The sequence below is a fragment of the Arachis hypogaea genome, chromosome 13, assembly GCF_003086295.3.
Source record: "Arachis hypogaea cultivar Tifrunner chromosome 13, arahy.Tifrunner.gnm2.J5K5, whole genome shotgun sequence".
Classification (NCBI taxonomy): domain Eukaryota; kingdom Viridiplantae; phylum Streptophyta; class Magnoliopsida; order Fabales; family Fabaceae; genus Arachis; species Arachis hypogaea.
This window is the reverse complement of record NC_092048.1, coordinates 120195077-120205940: the sequence shown is the minus strand read 5'-3', so window position 1 is coordinate 120205940 and position 10864 is coordinate 120195077. Positions and strand designations below refer to the sequence as shown.

The window sequence follows — 10864 nt, the reverse complement described above, 5'->3', positions numbered from 1 at the left end:
TCGTTAATCTCATTTTCACAATTTTTTTGTCTTTTTCTAAAATGGTAAGTCACGATTTTTTATGACATTAAAAATTCCATATTAATGCATTACACTAAATTAGTATAATATTAATGTATTACATTCCTTCGATTGTAATATCCAAAAAAATTAGCCCATATTTTAACTGGAAAACCGTTTTGTTATTGGTCATACGTACGGTCAATTCTTTATCTTTGTTCATGCAAGTGGTGGGGAGAAAAATAAAAGAACAAAAAGAAATCATAGTATTTTGTTTTGTTTGGTCACTTTCTTTGAACATAATTGCTAAATTGCATAGCGATTATGGTATAGTACTGAATAGCACGTGACCAAGCCCGCAAATCACTAAACAGTGCAGTATTTAACTAAGATAGAAATACAGATACAGTTAATGAAATTAATAGTTAAAAATTAATAATTTAATCAAATCTATCAAATTATTTCACCATCTTCAACTATCAATACAAAATATTAACTGTTCCACTATTAACTAATTATCGTCTCTATGAGAAACCCACTACAATTCAAAATACAAGTCTAACAAAAGGAATCAACAAATAAACAAATAAAATCAAAAGACATTATCTGACTCAGGCTTTTGTATTCATTCAACAGGATATGTGGCCAATTCCATCGCATGATTCATCCTTCGTATACAATTTAATTAAAATAATTATTTATAAGATTAAATTAAAAAAGAATGGGTCTATATAACGACATTTCTCATAATAAGTCGAATGAGTGAATGACTCCAAGACTAGGCAAGATGACATTGCTATGGTAATGTTACGGATTTACGGAAGGTAGAGAGATATATAGCAAGATAGGAAAAATTGAAATTTTACATAAAATTAAAATAATAAATTAAATATGTAAAATATAAAATCAAAGTAAAATTTAAATCCTAAAATTATTTGATTTAATATAATTTTGATAAAATTGATTTAAAATTTTAATATTAGAATTTGTTTAAAAGTTAAATGGAAATTCAAGGTATTACCATATATAAACTTGTATTTTTTTTTTGGTGACTTATATATAAACTTGTATAAGTGTCGCAAATTAATTTTGTTATGGAGAGTGAGTAAGTGTTGGACCACGTTATGGAGAGAAGGAGAACTTTATCGGTATATGGTGTCAAGCACATAGAAATCGGACTGTGCGAGGGGTAGGAGTACAACTCGGACCCAACGAGTTGTTTACCTTATTCAAAAAAACATATAATAATCAAAACGTACTCTCCGATTTCATTTACGGTAATTATTAAAATTTTATTCATTCACAACTCCCAGGGTCCGATAACCTTGATGTGAACTTCATGTACTCCTTCCATACAAAACGGACCCTCCGATTGCTTAAAAAAAATTTAACAACACTAAAATCGGATGGTCCGATTTCTTAAAACCAAATCTGACAAAAACTGTCCCACAAATTAGTCTAACACCTTTGTATACCATAACCACGCACAACACAATTACAGTTTCCATATCCAAAAAAATCAGCCTATAAGTGTATAAAGTATTTTTATAAGTTTTTACTTTTTTATTTAGTTTTTTTGAAGGTTTCAACTTTCAAGTGGACGAAGAGATGGAGAGAGGTTTATCCGAAACACATCATCAATAATTTATTTGTCCACACCAAACTTTCAAATTTGAGCCCATAGAAATAGACACGAAACACAAGTGGTAGACCAGAGAAGCAGGGTATAATTTCATTTGAGGAAATTCCACAAGTCCACAACTTGTATTTGACCAATTCAATGAACAGCAATTAAAAATCTTAAAGCTCAGATTTTATTCATGTTAAATATTTTATAGCATATAGTGAGTTCAAAATTAAATTCCATCTAAATTAACTAAACAATTGAAATACGCTACTAACATTGTTTAATTTATTAAAACTTGTGCTCTATTTTATTAGCAAATAGTACTAGCCAATACAATGGAAATTCATGAGATTAATTAGAAATATAATCTTAATGTTAACATTTGATTTCAGTGCATTAATAATTTATTAAAAAAAGTATTTACCTATGGCATTCATAACTTTTTCTTATTTTATAAAAAAAAAAATTATATAATAGTAGAGAGAGAAAGGAAGAATGCGCCAAAAAGGGAAAAAAACATGGTGTCTGCGCAAGCGCAAGAGAGAGAAAACAAAGAATTCAGCAACATGAAAACACAATAAACATGCTCACCGCTCACCCATTTCTTCACTACTTCTTCTTCTTCTTCATCTTAGTCTGAGTCAAAATAGATAAACACTGCACAGTAATAATAACAGTACGGAAACTAAAACTATCTCACACACAGAATCGATTAAAGTCCATCGCTTTCCAGATCAGGCAATGTCGAAAGCGGGAAGCACAGCGGCACCGTTGAAGCCAGCGTGGGTTCTCCCACACCGAACCCCGAGGCTGACGGAACTGTACTCGCTTGGAAGAAAACTGGGTCAAGGTCAATTCGGAACAACCTTCCACTGTACCGAAAAGTCCACGGGTCGCATCTTCGCCTGCAAGTCCATCCCAAAGCGCAAGCTCTTCTGCAAAGAAGACTACGACGACGTTTGGAGAGAGATTCAGATAATGCACCATCTTTCAGAACACCCCAACGTGGTTCGAATCCATGGCACATTCGAGGACAGCCTTGCCGTTCATCTCGTTATGGAGCTCTGTGAAGGCGGCGAGCTCTTCGATAGGATCGTTCACAAGGGTCACTACAGTGAGAGACAAGCAGCAAAGCTTATCAAGACCATTGTTGAGGTTGTTGAATCTTGCCACTCTCTTGGGGTCATGCATAGGGACCTCAAGCCTGAGAATTTCTTGTTCGATAGCGTTGACGAAGATGCTAAGCTCAAAGCCACAGATTTTGGATTGTCTGTCTTCTATAAGCCTGGTGGGTTGTCTCATCTTTTCTAAAGATTTTGTCTTTTCCGTTTGGGTAGTAATTATTTCTGTGTTCTCAATTGGATTCATTGCTTTTACCTTTGTTGAATTCGGGTGAATCTGGTTATGTTCTTGGCTGTAGTTGCTCTGTCCAATGAATTTGGTGTCTACAGACATCAAATCTTTTGGCTTTCTATCTGATGCAAGTTTGGGTTACTTGTTTAACAAATCATAGATATGCAATCTTGTCTTATTGCTATGATTTGAATATTTTCTACCTCTCATGCCTGATGAAGTGATATAAGTTTTCAGGTGAATCGTTTTGTGATGTTGTTGGGAGCCCATACTATGTTGCACCAGAGGTCTTGCGCAAGCATTATGGACCAGAATCAGATGTGTGGAGTGCAGGGGTTATTTTGTACATCTTATTAAGTGGGGTGCCACCATTTTGGGCTGGTAGGTATATGCATATCAATTTGGGAGCATCAGGATTCAGCTTTTTTTTTCATTGTTTCTCCTTTTATCATTGCTAATATTGTTCTGAAAATTTCACCTTCAGAAACTGAACCTGGGATCTTCCGACAGATTTTACTAGGAAGAATTGATTTTCAGTCTGAACCCTGGCCTAGCATTTCGGACAGCGCCAAGGATCTAATTCGGAAAATGCTTGATCAAAATCCAAAAACCAGGCTCACAGCACATGAAGTACTTCGTAAGTCTAGTAAATTTTATGGTGAACCATTTTCATAGCATGCTGAGTTTTGCAGCACTAGTATTTCAAATAGGTTAACAGCTGTTAAGATTTATACATATTACAAGACTGTGAAACTACCATTCTTCTTTGTTTCAGGCCACCCATGGATTGTTGATGACAACATTGCACCAGATAAACCTCTTGACTCTGCAGTTTTGTCTAGACTGAAGCAATTCTCTGCAATGAATAAGCTGAAAAAGATGGCTTTGCGTGTAAGGCTTCTGTGTACCTTTTCCTAAGTCTAGATGAGTTCTTTGTTCTAATAATCACTACGGATACCCCAGTCATCTGCTTTTCTAATATAACAAAAAAAAGGGTGTTTTTTTAAGGAAAAAAATTTGATACTGGGCTAAGAAGATTTCAAAGTGGTATTTCAGGTCCTCTGAAAGGCTGTTACTGTCATATTAAATGAATTCTTTTGAAAAAGACCCATAAAAAAGTTTCTCGATTCCTAAGCAAGATGCCAGAGAATCTTGCTATTCTTATTTTGAGCATTATACATGAATGTCTCACATGGCTGTAGGAGGGGGTTTCTTAGATTGGTATATGGGCATTTTGTGCCTGCTGGAAAGGAAGATGCCCCCCCATCAGGGATTAAATTTCTGTAAAGACAGCTATCCCTTACGGCCTTACCTACTCTTTAAGTTCAAGGAATGTGATACTTATTTTTCAAATGATACATAAGTTGGCTGCAGCATTAAGTTTTTTAAAGATATTTCCTAATACAAGGATTAGATGCATTGGAAATTGAAAATTCAACATGTTTGGACTGGAAAAATCGTATTTTATCCTAATGATTTTCTTGACAGCTTTCATCAATTAGATCCATTTCATAGATAGAGAAGCTGTTCTTCACTTCAAAGTTCAAAGCCTTCAAAGAGTCTAGATATTGTTTACTGAATTTTTTATAAGCCTGTAATACATGCCCTTTTGGATTTTCATTTCTTAATTTTGGTTCTCACTTGTGAATTCTGTCTGGTATGAGTATTGGATGTGGACTATGGGACAACCCGATTTCATATAATTTTTTACATTACTTTTTATTCACGAGTCCAAAAATTGGAAGACAGGGCTTGCTCTGGTCCAATTCTGCAGGAACTTGAACTTATTCTTTTCATGCAAATTTTGGTTGTTGCTAAGTAATTGAATAAAAAAGTTGGGAAGCTAACATGAGTCATGGGATCATGGCTGGGAAGTTAAAGTCATTTCTGCTTATCTAATCCCAATACCAAACAGTTTAACAGCTTTGCTTGGTCTTTCCTAGGTTATTGCCGAGCGGCTTTCTGAGGAAGAAATCGGCGGCCTTAAAGAGTTATTCAAGATGATTGACACAGACAGCAGTGGAACCATAACATTTGATGAGTTAAAGGACGGCTTAAAGCGAGTAGGATCCGAACTTATGGAGTCTGAAATCAAGGATCTGATGGATGCAGTAAGCTAAAATATTTATTTTGTATACTTTTATCTTTGGATTAATTTGTAGTTTACTCCATTTTGATGATATGATCTTTCTTCGTCAAATTTTGAATTTGCGCATAGAATATCTTATTATTTTGACTGTGACAGGCGGATATTGATAAAAGTGGGACAATTGATTATGGCGAATTCATTGCTGCAACTGTTCATTTAAATAAGCTGGAGAGAGAGGAAAACCTTTTGTCAGCGTTCTCGTATTTTGACAAAGATGGTAGTGGCTACATAACCATTGATGAGATTCAACAAGCTTGTAAGGACTTCGGTTTAGATGACATACATATTGATGACATGATCAAAGAAATAGATCAAGACAATGTAAGTGTTGTTTTCTTTCTTACAATGTCTCCTATTTTGTTATGCTAGCTTCATCATCATGTATAGTGCATGCTCCAAGAATATTTACATCTATTTATAATTTTAAATATGTTTTTAATTATTATGAACAAAGATTTGGCAAGAACATACTAGTATTTGTCATACCAACTTGTTGTTTGGTTTCGTGGTGGATGCAGGATGGACAAATAGATTATGGGGAATTTGCTGCGATGATGAGAAAGGGGAATGGAGGGATAGGAAGGAGAACCATGAGAAAAACACTCAATTTTAGAGATGCTTTTGGATTAGTAAGCAATGGAGCCAATCAAGATATTGATGGTCACCTTTAGTATTTTATTTGTTGACAGAAAAAAAAAAAGAATATATATATAAAAATTGACACAAGCATAATTTGGTGCCTTCTGACCAATTCTTGCATATTTACTATTATATTAGTAGACTCATATTTTAAAAGAAGTTTTTTTAAAATGGCCCATCCAAAGAACAGAAGATACTTAGGTGTATGCTTTGCGGACGTTATAGTTGCTGCCTCAAATCTCAATCGTTTCAATAGTATTTTTTATTATTCTAAGTTCTGATAACTTGTGTACATATTAAAGTGGGTTCCTTTACTTTTATAAAAAGAAAAAGAAGAGGGTTCATAATATTTTGGAATTAAATATTATTATATGAACATTTAATATCAGTTCATTATATTATTCTACTACTACGTATGGTAAGAATAGCATAATTGAAATTATGAAATGAGATTTTTCTCTGATATTATCTGATCCGATCCTCCATGGATAACGGTGAAGACGGGATGAGTGTCGGAAGGATAGATGTTTAGTTAAAGTCGTTTTCTTCTTTTTGCTCTTAGTCATAGCATTCATCATTCTGTGGGATGTCACTTAAGAATCTCTAATAGCTTTCTTCCAAATCATGTGGGACAGCTACTTTTACTAATTTTCAACGAAAACATAATGGAATCTTTCTTCTTCTTTTACTCTTTTTTCTTTTTCTTCCCCCCCCCCCCCCCCCCCCCCTCTCCTCTTTTCCTCTTTTCACGTGCCCATTGGCAGTAATCCATGTAATGAGAAAAGAAAGAGAAGAAAATTATGGAGCTTGCATGTGTAATACACAAATGTTTGGAAACTATATTTGGTTTACATTTTTATTTTTTATTTTTCTTTTTCAGTATTTTTTATTTTTAAAATTTTATAAAAAATGAAGTAAAAATAAAAAATAAAATTTTATCGTTTTAATTATTTTGTTTTTTTTTTAAAATAGAAAATATTAAAAAAAATGCAAATCAAATATATTCTAAAACCCTCAATCTACCATGAAGGCCTTACTAAGTACTAACTATCCTAATATTAAAGCCAGGCTAAAATGAATAAGACTCAACTTATAAAATTCAAGAGTTTAGATCTATTAAGCCAACTTACCTGACTTGATAGGCCCCACTTACATATAGAATCTTAACTGTAATGAGCATCCCGATAAATGCGCCCACTATTTTAAATATGGGATCTCAACAACCTTTAAACAAAAGAGAAGTAACCATCCATTATTATAGGTGGATAAGTTATAGAATGATAGCAAGATTATCACTCTTACTTTATAAATACCCCATCATACATAGGTATTTCTCAACCCTAATTCATAAAAAATCTGTCTAAAACCCTTTGTTAACTTAAGTATCAGAGAACCTTATAGGTACTATCCCCCATTCACCATCAAAGACCTCGGACGACTTTGCCTCGTTGAGAAAGATGTTGGGACCTTCACCAGAAGAAGTTTGGACCTTACATTCACCCAACACTTACATTAGTTTCAAGTAATCCTAGGAACACTGGCGTCGTTGTCGAGGACCTAGAAGTCAACACGAAACCATGGCGGAAGAACAACTGGAAGATGGATGAACAACCTCTGATTCAGAATCCCATAATGGGGAATGCTTAAACAACGATTGAGCTCTCTATATACCCCAACATTCAGAAAGGGGTAAAGGTCCGGCTAACGATGGAGGAAGAAGCGACTTAGGAGGACTAAGGTTGGGCTCTCAAGTTCACATACTTGAAGGATCAGGAAACAGAGAGGCTATAGAAATCATGGGACTGGTTCACGAATATCAATGTTGGTTAGAATAGCCCGAGATCCAGTTAGAGTGACAGCATGAGTTTGAACGGTCCCTACGGAGAGAAATATGAAGATGAAGGGAACTCGAAGAAAAATTAGAAAGGTTGGAGTCCGAGTTCAAGAGCAGAAAATTTCGCACTGAACGAGATACTACTCCTTCAGGGAATGACGATCCTTTCTCAGAAGAAATCATGTGGGCCAGAGTTTCGAAACCCAAATATGGATCTTTATGATGGAACTACAGACCCTCGAAATCATCTGAGCAATTTTAAAAGTTGTATATACCTGGCAGATGCATATGACACAATGAGTTGCAAGGCATTCCAACTACGTTAACTAAGGCGACCATAAAGTGGTTTTACAGTCTTCCACCCAAGTCGATCATTTGTTTTGATGACTTGGAAAAAATCTTTCTTACCCGATTTTTCATTCAAAAAAATAAAGCTAAGCATGCACCGAGTCTCTTGGGTGTCAAGCAAGAGGGCAGATAATCCCTCAGGTTTACATGGAAATGTTCAACAAAGCATGTTTGAAAATTCAAAATTTGCCTACTGAAGCAACTATCATGGGACTTGTTAATGGCTTAGAGAGGGACCCTTCTTACAGTCTATATTAAAAAGACACCCGAATTTCTTATATGAGGTTCAGGAATGAGCTGAGAAGTATATCAACATGAAGGAGACTAGCTAACTAAGGATGCCCATAGCAATGCAGAAAGAAGATGGTAGTTTCGAAAGACCTCAAAGGTATCACTCGTATACCCTATTACGAGTCTCTTTAGTCGATGTTTACAGAGAAATATGCCACACTGAAATGATGCCACCTCCAAGACCGATTCAAAGCAAGAAAAAAGAAAATTGGTCAGAATACAGTGAGTATTACAAAATTTATGGTTATTCTACTAATGATTGCTACAACTTGAAAAATGTAATAGAAAAATTAGCAAAAAAAAAAAAAAGTGATTGGACATGTACCTTACTGGGAGGTCAGATGAAACCAACAAAAGAAAAAGAGATGAGGAAGATAGAGAAAAATGTGAACGACCACCAAGAACACCCGAGAGGCACATCCATATAATTGTTGGTGGATTCGTGATAGGAGGAATAACTAAGCTCTCTCGCAAGAGACACTTGAAAGGGGGCTACCAAGTTGGAAAAAATAAAGAAGCTTCTAATTTGTCCACAATAACCTTTACAAAAGAAGATGTCAAAGGTGTAATCCTTGATCATGATAATTTGATAGTGATAACAATGATAGTAGCAAATGCTAATTTTCACACGACATTGGTAGATCAGAAAAATTCGGCTAACATTTTGTTTAAGCCAGCCTTTGATAAGCTCGGCTTAGAAAAAATGGAGTTGAAGGCATATCTAGACACTTTTTTTTTGGGTTGGGAGATTCCTCCATCCGACCACTATGGTATATTACTCTATACACAACTTTTGGTAAGGGGTTAAAAGTACGAACTGTAAGTCGACTACATTGTGGTAGACATAGCATCAACCTACAATACCTTGATAGGTCAGATAACCCTTAACCGACTTGCAATAGCGGTGTCAACTCATTATTTTTGTATGAAATTCTCCACTTGATAAGGAATATATACTATAAAAGGAGATCATAAGTTGTCTAGAAGATGTTATAATGAAAACTTAAACTTACGAGGTTGTACAAAGATTAAGGAGGTCAATTCAATAGAGCTCGGAGGGGTTCGAATTCGAGAGGACATGAGGCTCCAACCTGAAGAAAGAATGGAAGAAGTCCATATAGGTGATGAAGTCCCAAAAGACGACCAATATGGGCCAATCAGGATCAAAAGTTAAAAGAAGACCTCATTGGCTTGTTGAAAGAGAATGCTGATCTCTTTACATGGAAAGTTTCAGACATGATTAGCATACACCCTTATCTCATGTGTCGCAAGCTAGCCATTTATCCTAGATCTTGACCTGTTCAACAATGACGATGAAAGCTCAGTCCTGAGAGAGCACAAGTCGTGGAAAAGCAAGTACAAGCACTCTTAGAAGCTGGATTTATAAGGGAAGTAAAATACTCCTTATGGCTAGCAAATGTCGTTCTAGTAAAAAAGTAAAATGGAAAATGGAAGATGTATGTAGAGTATATTGATCTTAACAAGGCATGCCATAAAGATCCTTATCCTCTACCGAATATTGAAGCTTTGGTAGATTCAACTTCAGGATACAAGTTCTTCTCCCTCATGGATACTTACTCGGGATATAATCAAATCTCGATGTATAAGTCTGATCAAGAAAAGACATCCTTCATCACTTCTAGGGCCAATTATTGTTATATAGTCATGCCCTTCGGGTTGAAAAATTGGGGGGAGGGAGAACATACCAGTGGCTGATAAACAAAGTATTTTCTTCCCACTTGAAAAATTGATGAAGGTCAATGTGGATGACATGCTGGTAAAAACTCAAAGTAAGACCAGCTTGCTAGCCGACATATTCGAGGTATTCAACACCATTAGACAACATGTGATGAGCTAAATCCCACTCAATGTGCCTTTGCAGTAAAAACAGGAAATTTTCTTGGATTCATGCTTACTTAGAAAGGCATTGAAGCTAACCCGAACAAATAAAAAGTAGTCTTAGAGATGAGGAACCCGATGATGAGCGGATATTTTATACACTTTTTGGCATCATTTTCATATAGTTTTTAGTATGTTTGTTTAAGTTTTATTAAGTTTTCATAGGTTTCAGTGCAAAATTCAAATTTTTAGATTCTACTTTGAGTTTGTGTTTTTATGCAATTTCAGGTATTTTCTGGCTGAAATTGAGGAGCTGGAGCAAAAGTCTAATTCAGAGACAGAGAAAGTACTGTAGATGTTGTTAGGATCTAACCTCCTTGCATTCAAAAGAGATTTTCTGGAGTTACAGAAGTCCAAATGGAGCGTTCTCAATAGCTATGGAAAGCTAACATTCAGAGATTTTCTGAAATGTATAATAGTCCATACTTTGCTTCAAAATTGAAGGCCCAAAACTGGCGTTCAACGCCAGGCTCCTGCCCCATTCTGGCGCCCAACGCCCAGAGAGCAGTGGCCAGCGTCCAATGCCCACAAAGGACCCCTAAGCAGGCGTTCAATGCCCAAGGAGCCTCCTAGTACGTGGATCTCAACTAAGCTATGCCCAAACACTCACCAAGTGGGTCCTGAAAGTTTATTTTGGCACTAAAAGACTATTTTACCCTTCTTATGTAATCCTTAGTCATAAGTCCAGTATTTATTTGAGAACTTTTACACTTTTCAAACAACA

At 35.5% G+C, this 10864-nt stretch overlaps 1 protein-coding gene across 1 annotated transcript; it reads left to right on the top strand.

The window, feature by feature from the left end:
• The first annotated feature begins 1874 nt into the window (after nt 1-1874).
• On the top strand, nt 1875-5880 carry LOC112732975 (calcium-dependent protein kinase SK5). Its single transcript, XM_025781816.3, has 7 exons — nt 1875-2915; nt 3218-3361; nt 3465-3617; nt 3756-3871; nt 4924-5091; nt 5226-5450; nt 5648-5880. Exons 1-7 carry the CDS (start codon nt 2369-2371, stop codon nt 5798-5800), a joined length of 1506 nt encoding a protein of 501 aa, XP_025637601.1. The 5' UTR covers nt 1875-2368; the 3' UTR covers nt 5801-5880.
• Nucleotides 5881-10864: the final 4984 nt, after the last annotated feature.

What these genes read in the sequence shown, in the direction of transcription:
- LOC112732975 (XM_025781816.3), top strand. Translation starts at nt 2,369, where the DNA reads ATGTCGAAAGCGGGAAGCACAGCGGCACCGTTGAAGCCAGCGTGGGTT. An exon ending in TCAAGGATCTGATGGATGCA is followed by an intron (nt 5,092 to 5,225) that starts GTAAGCTAAAAT and finishes TGACTGTGACAG; the next exon opens with GCGGATATTGATAAAAGTGG. An exon ending in AAGAAATAGATCAAGACAAT is followed by an intron (nt 5,451 to 5,647) that starts GTAAGTGTTGTT and finishes TGGTGGATGCAG; the next exon opens with GATGGACAAATAGATTATGG.